Raw genomic sequence first — 19,698 nt, 5'->3', positions numbered from 1 at the left:
AGCCAGAATGACTTGTTGGTCATGATTAGCGCTCATGTCATGTCAGTAATAGAAACATAATGTCAAACAGCTTGATTTTCATAGGATCTCAAATTTACACATGAAATCTTACTTGATTCTACCTCTGAAGTAAACTGCTTTTTTCCAGTTCCAAAAACAAGCTCAGAAATGAGCATTCCTACTTTGCTGCTTGTGGGGTGTCTAACAATCCAGTTTCAGAGTAACAGCCGTGTTAGTCTGTATTCGCAAAAAGAAAAGGAATACTTGTGGCACCTTAGAGACTAACCAATTTATTTGAGCATAAGCTTTCGTGAGCTACAGCTCAATCCAGTGCTACTAAAGTTTGTGCATTAACATTTTAAGGCAATAGTGGAACTGTTGCTATATAGTAACTCCCCACTTAACATCCTCTCGCTTGATGTTTCGATCTTACGTCCCTGCTCCATTACAGAACTTGCTCGTTTAAAGTTGTGCAGTGCTCCCCTATAACGTCGTTTGGCTGTCTGCTTTGTCCATGGCTCGCAGCCCCCCTACGTGCCTTCCCCGACAGCTCCTGCCGGCGGATGCCGCAGATCAGCACCTTCCCCCTGCTCCTCCTGCCCATGGCAATCAGCTGTCTTGCGGTGTTCAGAAGGCTGGAGGGAGGAGTGAGGATGTGGCGCACAGCCTCCCCGCTCCCTCCCCAACCTCCTGAATGCCGCGAGACAGCTGATTGCCACGGGCAGGAGGCGGGGGGAGCAGGGGGAAGGCGCTGATCTGCGGGGTCCACCGGTGGGTGGGGTCCCGTAGGGGAGCTGATAGGGGGGCTGCCAGCCTGTTTAATAATACCTGTATTAAATTGCTTGTTTAAAATGTATATAATGTGTTTTGTCTGGCAAAAAAAATTTCCCTGGAACCTAACCCCCCTGTTTACATTAATTCTTATGGGGAAATTGGATTCACTTAACATTGTTTCACTTAAAGACGCATTTTTCAGGAACAATAACTACAATGTTAAGTGAGAGTTACTGTGCTGGGCAAAACGGACTGTTGAGCTGGACTAACTTACTCCTGAATTCTGAACGCGCTTTCTTTCTGAAGAGCACGAGTAGCATTGCTTCACCTGTCTACTATATGGTTGAGAATGAAAGTGAAGGTTTATGTTCACATTTTCATTCTTTGTTCCAGAAAAGCCATTGTTACTATTCTCCTTCAGCCGCTGAGAACTAATTTCTATGAGAGAACAGTAGATTGCTACTTATAAATAAAATGGAATAATCTGGGATAATCTCTGGGATAATCCTCACTAGCAGAACGAGAAAAGTTAAATGGTGTTGGTGGAAGGACTGCTGTAATTTTTCCCCTTCAAAATGAGCCTCCGTAGTACTAGTGGTCGACATAAGAGATCAAGAGGCAGATGCAGGTCAAGTTACAGATCATGAAAGAGCAGAGACTCAACTCACTCACATGTTTTTATATTTAATAAAGGTGACTTTTAAAATACTTTCTGCAGTTACTGGGCTGTATTTTCCTTTGCTGCACAGAGTATGATTTCAGAAATAGGTGACTGCTTATAGAGATGCTCACTCCATGTGGTGATTACTAGGAAGTAGCTGTTCAACCTTCTGTTTAGCTGTGACACTGAGTACCTTTCCCAGACTCGAAAGCTTGTCTCTCTCAGCAACAAAGTTGGGCCAATTAAAATATATTACCTCACCCACCTTGTCTCTCCAGAATTGAGGCCGTTGAGAACAATCCTCAACTCCCCAAATCCAACAGGTGCCAGTGTCCTCTTCAGCAGTTTTTCATTCATTGTCAATTATAGGAGTATTACCTGCCTCCCAGAACTTGAAGGATGCAAAGTCATCTGCCTCTTTGCTTTTGACAAAAGCAGTCTGTTTCCCAAGTGCTACTTTTGGAACAATCCTGACCTAACATGCAGTTTTTTGTTAGTTGACAAGAAATGCAGTGTTTGATTAAAAAAAACAAAAACCCTTTCATTTCTTTTTCAGTTGGAGCCAGATGACATATACAAATTATAGGCCTGCATGTAGGGCCCCATCTTCTGGAGTCATGTGACTATATCAGAATCTGAGCTTTTTTTTTTTTTTTTAAGGAAATATCAAATATCTGGCTATCAGAATTGTGAAGAAGAACTTGAATGAATGTAATCAATGCACTGAGGTCTGCAGACTCAGGCAGGCAATGTGAAATGATAGCTCTGAGAGGCATACACTCCCCATGCGTCTCAATAGGAAGTTAAAATACAAGGTTCCCCTTTCTAGAGTAGGTGTATATGGGGATGAAGGAGGTGCCCTGTCACCACCCTTTTCTCTTTGGGTGGGAGAGAATACCTGCTAATACCTTCTGTTCTTGAATGGAAGTGGGCTCCTGTGCTTCTGCCCCGAAGAATGGAGGGGGTGATTTGGTCACAGCATAAGGATACAAAGAATAGTGGGTAAAATCCATGATATAGTTAAAAAATCAAACAAGCCAAAGCTGCTTTACTTCCCATTTTGTAGTAAATTGCTAAAGTGGATGTTTTGTACTTATAAAGTTTCCTAATTAGTGTCATTTTAGATTTTACATGGATTTTTTTCTACAGAGAAATTTCATACTTAAAATGCTCAACTATGCCGAAAAAGACAACTCCAGGGTCTCATTAACATTCTTACTGTGAAAGCAACACAAAATTGATAAATAAATAGCCTGTGTAGCTTTGTAATTAAAACCAGCTTCTGACCTATATAGAACTTCCACAAATTAAGAAGGCTGAAATGCTTCAACCACCCAACAACTCCTCTTTCAGGGTGTGCAGCTGAAGTCACTAAGATTTGTGCTTCTGAGTCACTTTAGTGCTTTTGAAAATACCAATCCTAGGGGTCTGACTTTACATACCTGTTTTGAAACTTTTGGGTTATATTTAAAAAAAAATTCACTAATTTTGTTAATATAGCAAAAGTCTAAACATTGCATTGTTGCTTAAATTGTTCATTTTGTTTTGAAATGACAATGATTTTGTGCTAGAAAGAAAGCTTTTAATAAAAATGTTAGCCCCTGATGCTACAAACACTCATGTTCGTGTTTAATCTTAAACACACAAGTTGTCCCGTTTAAATCAGTGGGATTATTCATGTGAGTAAAGTTGTCTGCTGGTCTTAACTTTCGAGTTTTTGTTTTTTGCCTACAGCAGTTCTGTAATCTTAAATAGTATATCCTATCATTAGTGATACGTAATAAAATTATAAATGTTGTATTTTTATTATAAATTTTAATCTAAAATTCCATAGCACAGATTTTCAAATTAATTTTTACAAAGCCTCAACCTGATTTAAACCAGATTGATTTTTTTTTTTTTTTTTAATCAAGTGACTTTTAAATCATTGCTCCAAGTGGCATAAACAGTTAGAGGCATGGAATGGTACGAAGAGAGAAAAGACTGAGAAAGTTTAGAGAGGAAACACATGACAAGGGACATGAGGTATACGAAATTATGACTGGTATATAGAAAGTAAATGGCAATGTTACAATGAAACTGAAAGGCAGATGTTAAATTGATTTCCCCCACCCATGAATAAACGTTGCAGTACTTTGTCGCAAGATATCATTGAGGTCAAGAGTTGCTTAGAAGTCAAGAGATTAGAGATTTTATAGATGAGAACATCCACAATAATATTAGCGAAGATTAAAATAATTTTTTATAATGGATATAAATCCTCATGCTTCAGGGCTTAAGTTAACCACTGACTGATGGCGTTAGGTAGAAATTTCCCCAAGGGGCATGTTATTCCTCATTTTCCACTATGGAGTTTCTTGTTGCTTTTTGTGAAGTATCTGGTGCTGGCCTCCATTTGCCAGGTAATGAGACTACTAGGTGCATCACTAGTTGGAAGCATATAGTAGTCCTTTGGCAGTTTCCGCTGGTTATTGACTCAACAGAGGATAGTAACAGGGTTGAAGCAAATGGTACAGAACACTGCAAAGGCTTAACTGCTATTACAAAGCAATATTTTAAAAATATGATGCCTTTGTTTTAATTTGTTGGAAACTGAACTCATACAATACACTAAGCTCTCCTCTGAAAATGGAATGTTAAATTTTCCCAGGAACTTTCTGGGGAAAAAAAGATGATTATATATACAGGAAATGGGAACTTTGGTTGAAAACGTAGCAGGATTTGCTGTGTTGTCAAATGTAATATTTGGGTTGTCCTATTAGTCTTTAACTTTTAAGGGCTTATCTACATGGCAAACTACTGCTCACCAGCATGCTGCTCAATAACTTCCTGCGTAGAAGTATTGGTATGCTAAATTCCACCCTGGGACTTTCACTGTGCTGTAACAACGTCCACACAGGATGTTACTGCATAGCAAACTAATGTGCTATACTTGCCATGCAGTAACTTGCTGTGTAGACAAGTCCTAAGACTTTTTTCAGTTAATCAGGTCACCACGTTCATGGGGTTTTTTTGTTTTTTTTTTTGTTTTAAAATAAGGTAGATGGTATGACAAGCTCTTATTAAACCTAAAATTCTAACTTCCCTTCCTCCCCAATTTCTGTTTTTAGATCGAGAAAAGGATCACAGTTCATCTCGGCCAAGCAGTCCTCGTCCTCAGAAAACTTCCCCAAATGGTTCCAATAGTAGTGTTGGGAACAGCAGTAGAAACAGTAGCCAGTCAAGTTCAGATGGGAGTTGCAAGACTGCTGGGGAAATGGTATTTGTGTATGAGAATGCAAAAGAAGGAGCCCGGAGTGTAAGAACCTCTGAACGGGTTACTCTTATAGTGGACAACACTAGATTTGTTGTAGATCCTTCGATTTTTACTGCACAGCCTAATACAATGTTGGGCAGGTTGGTATCATTATTATTCTGCGCAATACAGTACTCTAAACAGTTCTTGAATCTATTTGAATTGCTTTTTGAAAACAAATGTTGAATCCTAATGTTTTTGGCTGCTAATGTTTTATCTTTTTTTTTTTTTTAAAAAAAAGCATAGTTACTGTGTAAGTTCTACTTTCCTGTATTTCACTTCACATGATTTTGTGACTGAATTAGTAACACAATTAGTTGTATCCAGGAGAGAACATCCTTGTGATATGAATAGTTAAAAAGGTAGTGAGAAATCTGTGAAATGGAAATGATGGTTACTGCTGGCAAGCTGTTTCTCAGAGAGGAAATGAAGCATTCATCTGTTAACGGAAGCTTTGCTTCCTCTTCTCTTGCCATACTTTGCTTCAAGCCAGTCTGTTTTCACATTTTTCAGAAATACAGTCCTGCACTGTAGTCAGTTTATAAAGCAACTGGTTTTGAATTAAACCAGTGAGTGTTGGGATTATCTGGACATTTGCCCTTCTTAATTCATTTTTTCATGATAGCAAAGCAATGACCATAGCTAACCTCTGGGATAAGAGAGTGAAGGAAAGCCATTCAGAAAGATACAGATTAACTTGTTCTAGTCAGTTGAAAAGTCGTAATGGTGCTCAACACCCACAAACTTCTGTTTTCTAAAGTGGCATGCCCTGTTTCTGTGAGATTGAGTGACACTACCTTGCAATGCAGATAGTTGGCAGTGTTTATTAGCAAAGAGAATCAAAACACTTAAAAAAGTGGTAAATTGTTGAATGAAAGATTATCAGAAGCGTGGCTTTAATATTCAGTGTTGACTTTAATATTTTGTGTATTTTTAATAAATTTAATAAGTCAGAAAAGACTCTTTGGGTCAACCAGCCTGGCACCAAGCACTTTCCCATTTCCCATGTTTAAGGGTCACTTTTTCCTCTTGATGGGGAGACCTCTTCAGGGGGTGTCTCATGCTGGACTACCAAATTGTTATGCTTCTCTGTATTTAGCCTTGTGCGACATGTTCATGTGAAACATGGCTGTCTCTCAACACAGCACTCATGCTGTCATATTTTTAAATATGTCTGGATGGAGGTTCTGGCCAAGGTGTAGGTGGTAAAAATGATAAACAATCTCATGCTTTGTTTAAATGACCAATGGGAAGATTAAATAGTAACTTTGTTGTCCTTTTGTGATTATGTGCCAAAAGAACAAACAAAACGAAACAAAACAACTGGAATAAGGCAAAACCAGCATCTTTAACCTTCTTTATTATGAGGTAGATGAAAGGAAATGTTTTTGACATATGTGGGGAGTGGTTGGGAAACAAACTGCATGTCAGTGTAAAACACAGCAAATTTGTCTCCTTTGTCATTGACTTAGGGGATAGACATCTAGTGACAAAAATACTAGACATCTTGTGTAGATGAGATGTCATTAGGTTAGTCTCTCTGCCAGGGATTGGTCTAATGAACAATCTTATTCTGTACTTTTGCCAGTTCAAAAGTAGGCTAATAAAAATGTGAAAGTATTGGTCTAAAAATAACATCTAATATTGCTCCTTCTCCAGCACCAGTTGGCAGGGCATTGAGCAAGAACTGCTTAACCAGAGTCTACTTGGTTACCTTGGTGAAGATTTATTCTTTGCCTAAAGCCTAATAGAACCTATTGGAGACTCACTTTCATAAATTAAATATTAAACAAGGGCATGCATATGAATGTAAAGGCTGGCCTCCTATATTAATACAAAAGTTACTCAGACTAGGCATTTGCCCTTGAGATGTACATACATGCAGAAACGGTTTTTTAAAATTTTTATTTATTTATTTTTAGATGCATTTTTTTAAAGTAAAATGTCTAATGGCATAAGATGGATAAATGCATAACACTTTATGCCTTAAAGCCTGTTTGTGTGTTTAAAAAAACAAAGTTGTGTTTCAGCTCCATGTCTGATATAAAATTAATGTATACAGCTTGATGTTTATGAGAAGTGTAAAAGCAAAAGGTGGAGTTTTCAAAACTGCTGAAAGTCTATCCTCTTTAAGGTTGCGATCTCCCTTATTAATGAAGATCGGAGGTTTTAACTGGGAAGTACAGCCAGTAAAACTGTGTTTCATAGGGAATGTCCTTCCATAATATGCACATAACACCTATGAATACATTGAGTAGAGTTTTAAGTGCAGTTGGGTCACTATTTCCCCATGTTGAACTTACATTTTTCAAATGAAAGCTCAGGAGAATTCCACAGAGGAGAATTGCGCCTGTGCTGGTTCACCACAGAATGCTTTCTCCGTTTCATTAGGTTGCTCCCAGCAGTGTTAATTGCGATGTGCGCAATCCTCGTCCCTTTCTCTTTACCGCTGCCAGCACTTGTTGATGTGCCATGTATAGCAGTGGCACAAGCAAAATCCTCCACGGGAAGTGCTTTTGTGGGGGAAAGTGGTAGGAACCAGAAGTAGAGGGAGGAGGATATGAACCAAGAGATGTGAGCAGAGATAGGTAGAATGGGGAGTGTAATGATAACACACCTGAGACTGGGAACGAGCTGGATACGTCACTTTCAAAACTGGGAATGCTGCGGAGGCAGTGCCCTCAACCTTCGGAAGAATGTGTTCCTCTTATTACTCTGTAGCCAACCGCTCTCTGATCCTCCAAGCCTCCTTGTGTATTGCAAAATAAACATCAACATGAAAGTTTTGTTTCAACATGAAATGTTTGAATTTTTTTCAAGATAGAATTTTTTTTTTCAGAATTTTGTTTTGCAGGAGGTTTTGAAATTACTTGTGTTCATTCCAGTTTGGAACTAAATCAAACTTTGAAATGTCCATGAATGGAAATTCCAAGTTTTGACCAGCTCTGCTGAACAGTGCAAAAATATCTCCTCTTGTATAGGGTCAATAACTTCCGAGATGGAGTGTGAATTCTTTGCCATTACATCTGCAGTTTTAGCATGTTGTGCTTCATCTAAGTTCCTTGTAAATCTGAAATGGGTTCTAACTGAATTGTCATTCTGTTCAATAGGATGTTTGGATCAGGCAGAGAACATAACTTCACCCGTCCCAATGAAAAGGGAGAATATGAAGTAGCTGAAGGAATTGGCTCAACTGTGTTTCGTGCTATTCTGGTGATCTTTTATTTTCAATAGTACAATTTAACCAATGGGGGTGTGGATTTTATAATCCCTGAAACTGGAAAAGCTGAACACTTTCTGTATTTAAAAACGCCACAGGCATATAATAGAAGTTTGACAGAGATCTTGGTGAGGCAATATTTCTCTGCTTGATGTGACTTTTTAAATACAATCTTCTATAAATAAGTGATTATTTTTCCTTTTGAAAGAATGACTTGATATGGAAAAAGCTCCTCTTATTTTTAAGTGCACTTGTGCTTCCAGCCATGCACTCCAGGGGTTTGGCTAAGCCTCAGGAATCAAGAATTATGAAAGATTTAACTTATTTTTAAACAGCTTTTTTGTAAACTTTTAATTCAAAGAGCCATTTTGGCTTTATTTTATCAGCTCTTGTTGTTGATTCTTTTACAGTGAATGAAATAAGTTATTTCAACAGTACATACTGCAGGTGGCAGTTACACTTGCAGAAAAATGCAAAGTGCAGTCTGCAAAGAAAATTAAACTGCCTTAAACATTATCACAATGCAGTCTGGCTGCTGTACTGCTTTGGTGGCTGAGCTACAGAGCAGTAGAAGTTGAGTGGTGTGTAAATAGTAAACCATATAAATAGATTTCATACTTAAATGTTCAGTTTCAAGAATTTGTAATTTAAAATAGAAACTTAATACAGCTAAAACTTTAAAATGACTTTTCACTTGATAGTGGCCCTTCTGTTCTGGAAGCTCTAAGTCTGAGGATAAACATATTTTGAACATATTAATCATGTGGTTCAGTCTTTGTTCTTGAAGATTGCAATACAGAGCATTAGGATTTATGAATATGGAAAAGGTCCTTTAACAGTGAATGAAATGTTTCTATCGGCAGATGGTTTAGTCTAATATTTGTGCTTTTTTATATTATAAGGATTACTATAAGACTGGGATAATACGTTGTCCTGACGGAATATCTATTCCTGAACTAAGAGAAGCGTGTGACTATCTTTGCATCTCCTTTGAATATAGCACTATCAAATGTAGAGATCTCAGTAAGTATAGAATTTATTACAATAATTGTAGTGTACATGTGTTAATTAAAATGTACACATAGTTTACTTTAAAAAGTCTTGATGTTACCGTAAAATATTATAAGAAAATCAAATGCGTAATCTGGAATGTGTAAAATGTTGTGGGGAGATGAAGCTTTCTCTTTTCTACTCCCTCCTGTGTGCCAGATCAGCACAGCCCCGTGTCTCATTCAGGTCCTTATTTGTTCATGTATGTCCTTGTGTAGACAAGTTGAGAAATATCAGCAATTGGTTGACAGCAGAGATCTTTTGGGAACAAATTCATGAGGTGAAGTTAATGAACAGATCTCCCCATCATTTGTTACTTAGAAAGTTGGTCATTCTCTAATTTCAGTGTTTTCACAGTAAAAGTGACAAGCTGTCTTGATGAGAAATGGATGTATAAAATACAGTATTTAGCATCTATGACCGTATGTTCCAAACTTAGAAGAGCCAATACTTAAACAAGTCTTTTGGTTCAAATAAAGTAGCACAAAACTTTTAATAAATAAAAAATGCATCCTAGATAGTATTTCAAGTTTTTAAGCAATATACTGGCGCACACATTTTTCCATTCATGAGTCAATATTTCTGATACTTGTAATCTCAGATTAGTGTAATGTCCCACCTAGACGGCCAGTCTTCAGAATTGAGACCTTGGAGTTCCATAGGGTCTCTCTCCCCAGACCGGAAGAAGAGCTCTGTGTAGCTTGAAAGATTGTACCTTCCACCAACAGAAGCTAGCCAGATAAAAGCTATTACCTCACTTACCTTGTTTCTCTCATATCCTGGGCTGCTAAATACTGCAAACTTTTTTTTAGCAAATACAAGGGGAATTTTACAAATAACTATCATACATGTACCAGAAATACAAGAAAACAGTTATCACTTAATGTAGAAAGACATGGTTGCATAATCTAGTTATCAAGTTATTCTGTTTGACAGGAGAATAGCAAATTGCAAGACAATCCTTCCTACAGAAACCCTGACACGTTATTTCTGGCTATTTAAATTGAAAGGCAGTTCTCCTTTTGCTCATACTAATAAACCACAGGAAATCTATCAGACCACTTAACAGTCAAAGGAATTGACATATGCTTTGTTTTATTTCGTTGTGGGCGGATGTGTGCTGCTGTTCAGTTTTAATTCCAGCCTGCGTATCTCTACCAACATTCCCAATGTCAGTACGCTTTTTATGGGTTTGATTTCAGGTGCTCTTATGCATGAATTATCAAATGATGGTGCTCGTAGACAGTTTGAATTTTACCTTGAAGAAATGATTCTTCCACTGATGGTAGCTAGTGCCCAAAGTGGCGAGAGAGAGTGCCACATTGTCGTGCTTACGGATGATGATGTGGTTGATTGGGATGAAGAGTATCCTCCACAGATGGGAGAGGAATATTCACAAAGTAAGTCTGATTTTATACTTGTATTGAATTTAGCTCTACCAAAGTGCTTTGTTGACTGTGCATCAGTGACTCAGGCACTATCAGAGCTTTACAACATCCCCACTGCTACTAGTGCACAGATGATTTGTATATGGTATGATAATATGCTGTATCAATTGGAGTAAAGAAAATGCAGCCGTGTTAAATTGCACTCTGTTCAAAAAGAAAAGGGAGGACTTGTGGCACCTTAGAGACTAACAAATTTGTTAGTCTCTAACGTGCCACAAGTCCTCCTTTTCTTTTTGCGGATACAGACTAACACGGCTGCTACTCTGAACTCTGTTCAAAGACAAGAATAAAATACTTACTAAAGGGCACAAGCAGTTGAGGGGAAAAATACTTCCAAACAGAGTTAGTTGGAAAGCATTTGAAGAATGATTCCCATTTTTGGCCAATTCTACTTTTAAAATGAAGAATTGATTTACAAAAGAGAAATGGATCGAGTGCACCAGCCAAAGTTCTCTTCCTTCGTTATGTAAACATTTTGAACAGTTTGGTCCATAAATAAGTTAAAAGCAATTGATAATGAATTCCCTTCTGCTCATGCACAGCATCTTTGTGCCGTTTGAAGTTCCTTTCCAGTCTGAGGACATGGATTCAGTTTATTTAAAAAGTTGACTTTTTTGTGCTCCAACAAAATAAAAGGCCCTCCAAGGCTTTCTTTTTTTAATCTGACACTGTGCAAACCTCTCAAGTAACTTCTGTTAAAACTTTACCAAAACTCAGTCAAGGTGAATTTTAATCTTGAGAAACTTCAGTTTCTTCTCTCTCCCTCCCTCCCCCCGCCATGTTTGAGGGAGTGAAAATAGTTTAGTTGAAAATAATTTCAGACAGTGTGTTAGGCTTGCCAGAATTTTATTTTTATTTTTTAATTTCAACGGAAAATACCAATGTTTATTTTTAACCATTTTTTGATTTTTATTAATTTAAATTTTCAGTTTGTGGGAATTTATAGTCGGAGAATAGAGGGGTCAGACAATTAATCACAGATGTTGAGATTCAAAAAGTTAAAGCTTTATAACTGTTAAAACACATTGTCAACGTGTCATGTCAAAATATACAAAATTAATATACTTAAATCACTAAGTTCTCAAACAGCATTTTTCTTACTTTGCATGTCTGTAAATTTTTATTATTGATGGAAATATTTTTATCAGTTTGTGTACATGGTGACATTGATGTTTACTGGCGTTTATCAATAAAAATCGAATACTTCCAAGCCCAAGTATGAGTAATGTCACTGTTCTAGGAGAACAAGGCAAAGAAGACTGGTCAGACTTCTAGCGATCTTAAGGAGGCAGTAACTGTCGCAATTAAAAAAAAAAAAAAAGTAATTAATTCTGTTTTATTACACATTCATGTTTGCTCTGGGAATTTTACACAGCTTGTGAAAGGGTCTTTTTTGTGTAAATCTTGGCAATTCCTATTTTTCAGAAAAATAACATAGCATGAAAACAGGAAGGGGTCAAGGGCTACTAACCCAAATGACTGAGAAGCCGCCTCTGTATTTAGCAGGCTCCACTTGTCAATGGAGTGTCTGCCCTTTTAGGAAACTTTTTTTTTTTTCTCTAAAAGAAATAATCAAAGCTTAACTCTAATCCACTTGCTAAATAGATTGGCAAGAATTTTAACATGTGTGCAGGGCAATCTGTCTATATGAGGAACACATCTTAGAACTTTACCTTTCTTGGGATTCACTGTAGTTTAATTTACACTACAGACTCTGCCATGTCTCAATTCTGAGCGCCTTCAAGAAAACATCAGTCTATAAAAACGTGAATGAAATCAGTGGGGAAAAACCATCCAGCCTTTCAGTTGACCATACCCTTAAACTGTGTTTGAATATATGCCTTTATTTTTCTCATATTTCAATCTTAGTTGATCTATGACATCCTAGGAGATTTTTCAAAAGTTTCAACTGGAATTACAGATTTAAATAGGATGATGGAATAAGAGCTCATGATTCACCCATGTGGTTGAATTCTAGGTAACCTTACATTGTGGTGTTTATCAACCCCGTCTGGCCTCATTTGTAACCACCACTTAAACCATCTTCATTGTACAACTAGAGGTTAAAAACTTCCAGTACAACTTTTTATTAATCTCTGAAATGTAATTTTCCCAGTTATTTACAGCACAAAGTTGTATAGATTCTTCAAGTATATTGAAAACAGAGATGTGGCCAAATCGGTTCTGAAGGAAAGGGGGCTCAAGAAGATTCGGTTGGGTATTGAAGGTATGAGTAATTTTTATTGCTTCCAAGCTAATCCTTTGGCAAAGGATATTTCTGTGCTTCTGCCCTTCTGTACAGCCACTGTTCCTACTTTACTATATGAGCTATTGTAAGTCAGTGGTATTAGCCTATTAGTCTGTTGGAAACTAATTTGTTCACCCTGTTGGCTTATCTTGTGTCCAGATTCTAACATACCTTCTTACTGCAGACCTTTTTTTGATTTATCAATGAGTGGATGGTTCTGCTGCATCCTGTGACCTTAATTATGGATTTCCTATCTTTCAAGTGTTTTCTTTGCAACCTAAATAATCTCATAATGGAGCTTTTAAATGTAAAATTATATATAAGAATATTGCCCATGCTCTGCTCACATAGGCAAACTGACCCTCTCATACAGAAAGCAGCCATGACTGGGCTGTGGGGGAAGAGAAAGGAAGGAAGGAATTGGGCTACTCTGAACTTTAGGGAGCTTTAAGGATCTTGTCCTCTGTCCCATTTCATGACTAGAGCAGCTGGTAGAAAAATAGGAAAAGATTTTTAAGCTTACTGAACACTGGTTTTCCATAAATAAGAATTTTGTAACTCAAAAAAGCAATAAGCCAGATTTTATGGAAATTGTCAAGCAAAATTCTCCCCCAAAAGTAGTTTGAACAGTGTTGGCCAGCTGTATTTATGACAATCTTCTTCTAGCCTAGAAGGGCTGGACTCTGGTCTCTTTAGACTCCATTAGCACAACTTTGGTCAGGCAAAGGACAGCTGAAGTGTTTAGTATCCCTAAATTTTTAGAGCATGAGTGCAGGAACAAGAACTGAGTTAGTCTTGAACTTGGCTCCCAGAAACCCAGTAGTTGTGATTTAAGGAAAGTGAACTTGTCAATGATCTTAAATAGTCTCACAAATGCAGTGTTTCCACTTGCCAGCTTGGGTGAAGCAGCTGGATGATTCTAGCTCACTAACCTAAAATATGCATCCAATTGTTTTAGAATTGGTCATGTTCTCTAAAATATATTGAATTGAATTGAAAACTGTATTAGTCCTGCAACCCTATTTTCATTTATACACTATTAAGTAAAAAGAAAAGGAGGACTTGTGGCACCTTAGAGACTAACAAATTTATTTGTGCATAAGCTTTCGTGAGCTACAGCTCACTTCATCGGATGCATTCAGTGCCACAAGTACTCCTTTTCTTTTTGCGAGTACAGACTAAAACAGCTGCTACTCTGAAACCTGACACTATTAAGTGCGTTTCTACCTTTACTGCTGGTATTTCCAGTCTTTAGATTCCAACTTTCTTGTTTTGAAATGAGAGAAAACAGCTGCTATCTATCTGTCTGGGCCCCCACAGAAATAAAACTGGAGACAATTTTCCATACTTAGTAATGAGAAATAAAATACCACTTGGCTGCATCTTTCTCCTCCTACCCCCAAAACAAATATGGAAACCAGTTTTGCTTTGCTGCGGAAGTTATAGTAATATATTATTGTCACTAGTCAATGTTTTAGGTTGTTTGAAATGAGGGGGGAAATGCTTGGGACCCAGCCTGGAGTACTCATGCAAGTATGTTGTTATATCAACAGTCTGGGAGTTCACATCTCAAACCTCATCCCTTGCTCTCCAGGTCAGTAGTGGTGTGAGAGTAGCATACTACGTTCTGCCTGGAGGGGAGAGTTACTAGCATTACTTTTGCAGGCACTCTCTTCAATAGGTCCAGAGAGAGTTGCTTTAGTAGTAAATGGCCTTAGTATTTTTTCTCCTTGGATTTTGGCTAATGTTTATCAGCTTTTGTGTTCGGTTTGTAAACTGGGGGAATGCATGATGTATAAAAAAAAAACAAAAACCCAAAACATGGTGATGTCTGCATCATTCTGTATGCCAATCTGGAAATGGACCTGCTTATCTTCAGTGTGTCTCTCAACCTTCTGGTTGGCTGGTTATGTACATGCTTTGGAGCTCAGCTGGTGAAGGAGAACTTTGAGCTAAGTAGTAATGGAAACTTTAATTGTCATTTTGTTCTAATATTTTTAGGTTACCCCACATACAAAGAAAAAGTGAAGAAACGGCCAGGTGGGAGGCCAGAGGTGATTTACAACTATGTCCAAAGACCATTCATTCGGATGTCATGGGAAAAAGAAGAAGGAAAGAGTCGGCATGTTGACTTTCAGTGTGTAAAAAGTAAATCTATTACAAACCTAGCAGCAGCTGCAGCAGATATCCCCCAGGACCAGCTAGTGGTAATGCACCCCACACCACAAGTGGATGAGCTGGATATTCTACCTATTCATCCTCCACCCAGCAACAATGATGTGGACCCGGAGGGACAAAACCCAGCGCTCTGATTCAGATTCTTATTCAAACAAAAGCATGCTACTTTAAAAAGTGACTCTCTCTCATACTGCACTGCAATTCCAGCTTTTCTTCATTGTGTAACACAGTGTTTAGGATATTGCAGAATGGGCTCTCTTGGAGACCAAAGGAGTATCTAATCATGGTTTTTAAAGAGTACAACTAAAACATCCTGAGGTTCCAGTTACGTACATGTATTTGTTTGAGTAGGTTTGCGATATTGGTTATTTGTATGTTGGACTGTCCTTCTAGGCCCATCAAAAACAATGGGATCTGCTGGCTACTGTAAATTCAGTATTGTTACATGGAAGGCAAAATGCAGAATCAGAATTGATAGTAGCACTTTATGAATGGCTGCTTGATAAATGGATTCTCAAAGCCATTTTTTCTAAATGTGTTGCACAATGCTAACTTTAACAAAGTGCTTCTATCAAAGTCTTTCTACTCATTTAAATGTAAATAGTTTGCTCTAAATAGGTGGACTCTTAAATGTATTGTATATGATTGAGCACAAAATGATTACCACTGGGGTTTTTGGATTGAGGACATTATTCAATTACCCATTTAACATCCTGCCCAACTCAAATTTCTCCAGTGAATTTTTTCACTTGTTTGTAATGTGAGCCATGTTGAAGGATTGTGAACAATTGTTAGGGGGATTTCTCTTAAATTTTGCCTTATCTGAATTTGTTGATGGAAATATTTATTTACTAAAAGTTTGTAGTAAGTCTCATGGAATAGAAAAAATGCAGATGGTTCACTTTTCATTTATTAAATGATTGTAAATTCAAGTTTTTTCATTCAAATAAAATTTCCATTATTTTAATCAGTCTGACAAATGAATTATCCCTTACCAAAGACTATATATTATACTAGGTATAAATTCCAGTGACTATCTGTGCACTTACTCCTTCTCCAGCTCTAGTCTTAAGGAGAGAGGAGGAATATAATGTGTTAATGATGGAAGGAATGGTGTCAGTCTTCAATTTTCCCCTTCCTTATCAGCCATCAAATACCAGTTAGGATTCCCCAGTGCTGGGGAATCCTATCTTCTGAATTAAAATATTAAAAATTGTTCGCCTCTTGACGCCAACTAGATAAGAGGTGGTTTTGCTCGGGAGGTTACTAGAGAAGCTGTTTTGACTACAGGACATTCTTACAAGAGGCAGAAATGTCAGAAACAATCAGTCTCCCCTCTCCTCCTGCCCCAAAAATAAAAACCTGATGACATTCCTCCATTAGGCAAAAGTAAGGCAATATGGTTAAACTATAATTCTCTCCATTAATCAAATGGATGCACTTCCAAAGATAGTTCATGATAATTTTTAAGTTACTGGAATGATAGAAGAACCAAATCTATAAAAAAGCTCACATTTTAGCAATGTGTTTAACTGTAAAGTGTGTGTATATGAAATTGGCTGAAAGCAGTGAGCGGAGAATGAAGCCTTGAGACTGAATGTTTCTCTCTTTTTCCATTTTGAAAGTAACAAGTCACAATCTATGGCTTCTACCATACTTAAGTGGGATTTTATCAGAAATTTTTTATTACAAAAAAGTAAATGCTGCATTTTAGAACAAGGGAAACATATTTATTTTAAAAATATTTAACTGTCTAATACATTACACTTTAACAATATTTATAGTAAAGGATTCTGACAAGAAAGAATAAACAGCTTTATGATACAATTAGTATAAGAAATATCCACATGGGGGACCTTTTTGTAGTGTAAAAACACATCATACATCTGAAACAACCATTTGCATATAAAAGCTACCAATGAGAACAGTGCTGAGTTGCACAGTGATTAAAAAAAATTCAAAAAGAACAGAATCCCAAAATATACAATTAATGCAAGCTATACACAGCTAACCAAATCCATAATGCAAGAACACTGTAGCATGTTTATCTCCACTTTGTCTGAAATGACACATGGTCGGATGAGTTGTGTGTTCTGATATGGCTTTTATGAAATTCATACATAAAAGCTGTTCTCATAATCCAAGCTTCACAGACTGTAGAACTCCACCAATAATGCACTTTGATATTCAGATGCTGAATTAATATGTAGCATTTACAAGGGCCACGGTAAGTCGCTAAAATCCACAGGGCCTCCGAGGCCTGCATCTGCTTCCAAAAGGCTCATTATAACTGCCATTGCAGCTTCGTCGTTGCTGGGGCTGCTTGATCCTTGGTCGTTGTCTATCATATCTATGCCTATGTGAGAGTTCTCCCCTGTGAAAGAATTAAAAGAAAACTACAGTAAGCATTTAAAATATTATTTTACATATTGTATAAAGTGATTGGTCAGAAAAATGTATCAATTATTAACTGAGTTAGAAGTGAGCATGCTAAACTGCATTCTGATAGGTGGGGGGGGATGTTTGATTGGAAATGCACTCATCAGCATACAGTACACAGCTGGGATCTCACCCCGATGACAGAAAAATTCCCTACAGGATTTGTGCTAACCGTGGGGCTGAATGGGGAGTTAGTGGAGGACAAGGGCTGTCAGAGGTGTGTGAAAGGGGGAGAATGTCAGGGTGAGCAGTTTCAAGTAACCAATGTGCCAGCCTGGTGGGGGGCCTTGGCCACTTCCAACTCACTCTATTTAAAAAAAAAAAAAAATCCAATTTCATTTTTTCAGTAGAATGACTTGAAAATGGCTATTGGGCAGTTGAAAAGAAGGGATAGGAAGTGAGAGGCTCAAACAGTCTAAGGAAAATGTTTGTGTTGAAAACCGTATAGGATAGATGTTTATAAAACATTATTTTCTTATCATTTTTCTAGGGGAAATGGTTCCCCTTCATCTGGGAAAGATTCATTGCATAAACTACCATTTTATGTATTTTAATTGTTTTGTGAATGAGCAAGAGATCATGTCAGGGTGTGCACAGAGCTGAGGTATGTCAACAGACACCATGTAAAAATAGGGTTTCCTGCTATAACGTATTTATCAGCATAGAACTTTAAAGGCATTTATTACTAATTTATTTTTGAAGAATATTACTTGGACTTGATGTCCTAAAATGTTCTTAAGCCTAATTTTATTCTAGATAAAGTTTTGTGTAAAGATGATGCTTTGAGATGGCTAGACTTACATTTGTCATACACCTCTGAACTACAGACTTAATTGTATGACTGTGCTTACCAAGAATGGAGGAGTTGTCGGAATATGGATAGCCAGAATTATCCTGGATCTGCCCAGATAGTAAACCAGCAGTGGGAATGTCTGGAGTTCCACCATTCAAAATCTAGAAACAAATGAAAAATGTAAACTTATAGTGTCCTATGGTACTCACGCTGCTCTCAGCCTTAACCTATGTAGCACATCTGAAAAAGGAGGACCTACAGCAAGTCTTAGGATCCAAACATATGAACTTAAACTGCGTTCTAGTGAAACTTCACAGCAGGATACTTTAATATTAATGTGGTGAAGATTGGGGGAGATATGCGAGACAATCTACCTGCAAACCAACTTTGTTAGAAGTTAAACGCCATCTACAACATGAAATTATCTTAAAATGCTTCATGCTTACTATTGTATCAATAATTTTAAGCCTCAGTGGGGAATGGGCAAAGTTTATTTGCCCAGTGAAAGTGTACGTTGCTTTGACACTTCTCAACCACTAGAAAGTAAGGGAACTGCTATAAAAGGTACTGTACCCAATGATCTTTACATGCAGTGCTTTCTTCAGAAACACCTGCTTTTTATACACAACAACATTGCTTAATTTTTTATTTTTTTTATTTTTTGCAACACTGGGTTCTTGCTATGGAATTTCTAAGTTCCACCACTTGTAGATTTCAAATAGAGCTATCTATAAAATGCATTTGAACCTTCACCTCACACTGCAAGGTCAACGCTTTGAGGTTGTAATGATTTTGTCTAACTCCTGATGCCTAGAAAGCAAGTATTTATTTGTAATCTGGGTAGCGCCTAGGTGCTGTGCAAACATACAGGCTACAGTCCCAACCCTGAAGAGCATACAATCTCTAGTGTAATCCTCTTGATACAGAGTGCCACGGGTTGCTCAGTTTGTTCTGGCTAGTAACATTCCATTGGTGAGTATCTGCGCTGCAAAGACCCCACCGGATGCTCTAAGTAGAGATGGAGGGTTTTTTTGCCCCACACCCTAATATAATGGGTAATCAGGAAGCAAAAACAAATTTATGATTCTAGTTGAAACTACTCAGCTGTGCTTATATTAGAGGTCATTTAGTTCTGAGCTTGCTCTAAGGAATATATCCACAAGAACAATAATTAAGCAAAATATAGCCTGATGCTCCACTGCCCTGCAACTTGTCCAGTTATTTCCATCTGTAAAGTGAGTGGAAAGAGGATGGAAATGACTAATCTGAATTGGTAGCATTTTTACTCCCATTTTGCTTCCTTCCTCTGGGTGTGGTGATTTATACTAGTGCAGAGAGTCAGGCCCTTTGACTAAGGGCTTCTTGAGATGGGAAAGATTTAGGTGTTACCATGGTATAGTTACACTGGTTTAACCCCTCCCCCGAATTTGGACACTTGGTCTGGTATAAAGCAGCAGTTTTCAGTTTTTCTTAAACCTGTTTCCAAGTGACATAAACTAAACAAACCAAACCCAAAAGCACTCTTCTCTGAGATTGTCCCCCCACGTGGGGATTTTGCTGGTGTAACTGCAGCTGTTCAAATTCACGCCTCA

The 19,698-nt window shown here is 37.6% G+C and overlaps 2 protein-coding genes across 18 annotated transcripts in view; one reads left to right on the top strand and one right to left on the bottom strand.

Moving 5' to 3' along the window:
- BTBD10 (BTB domain containing 10) overlaps positions 1-15,841 on the top strand; it is a 51,401-nt gene extending 35,560 nt beyond the window's left edge. For all 8 annotated transcript variants that reach the window (XM_037899851.2, XM_043548910.1, XM_037899852.2 and 5 more), the window contains 6 exons: positions 4,546-4,831; positions 7,841-7,943; positions 8,853-8,973; positions 10,203-10,400; positions 12,565-12,675; positions 14,698-15,841. In XM_037899851.2, the coding sequence (XP_037755779.1) occupies positions 4,546-4,831; positions 7,841-7,943; positions 8,853-8,973; positions 10,203-10,400; positions 12,565-12,675; positions 14,698-15,008 (1,130 nt within the window). In that variant the 3' untranslated portion in view covers positions 15,009-15,841. The remainder of the gene's footprint in view (positions 1-4,545; positions 4,832-7,840; positions 7,944-8,852; positions 8,974-10,202; positions 10,401-12,564; positions 12,676-14,697) is intronic.
- A 741-nt stretch (positions 15,842-16,582) lies between these two features.
- The window catches only part of ARNTL (aryl hydrocarbon receptor nuclear translocator like), an 80,911-nt gene continuing 77,795 nt past the window's right edge, over positions 16,583-19,698 (bottom strand). For all 10 annotated transcript variants that reach the window (XM_037899845.2, XM_043548897.1, XM_043548896.1 and 7 more), the window contains 2 exons: positions 18,165-18,267; positions 16,583-17,248 (listed from right to left, as the gene is read on the bottom strand). In XM_037899845.2, the coding sequence (XP_037755773.1) occupies positions 17,088-17,248; positions 18,165-18,267 (264 nt within the window). In that variant the 3' untranslated portion in view covers positions 16,583-17,087. The remainder of the gene's footprint in view (positions 17,249-18,164; positions 18,268-19,698) is intronic.

The sequence above is a fragment of the Chelonia mydas genome, chromosome 6, assembly GCF_015237465.2.
Source record: "Chelonia mydas isolate rCheMyd1 chromosome 6, rCheMyd1.pri.v2, whole genome shotgun sequence".
Lineage (NCBI taxonomy): Eukaryota > Metazoa > Chordata > Testudines > Cheloniidae > Chelonia > Chelonia mydas.
The sequence above is the reverse complement of the archived record's forward strand: the minus strand, read 5'-3'. Positions and strand labels throughout refer to the sequence as shown.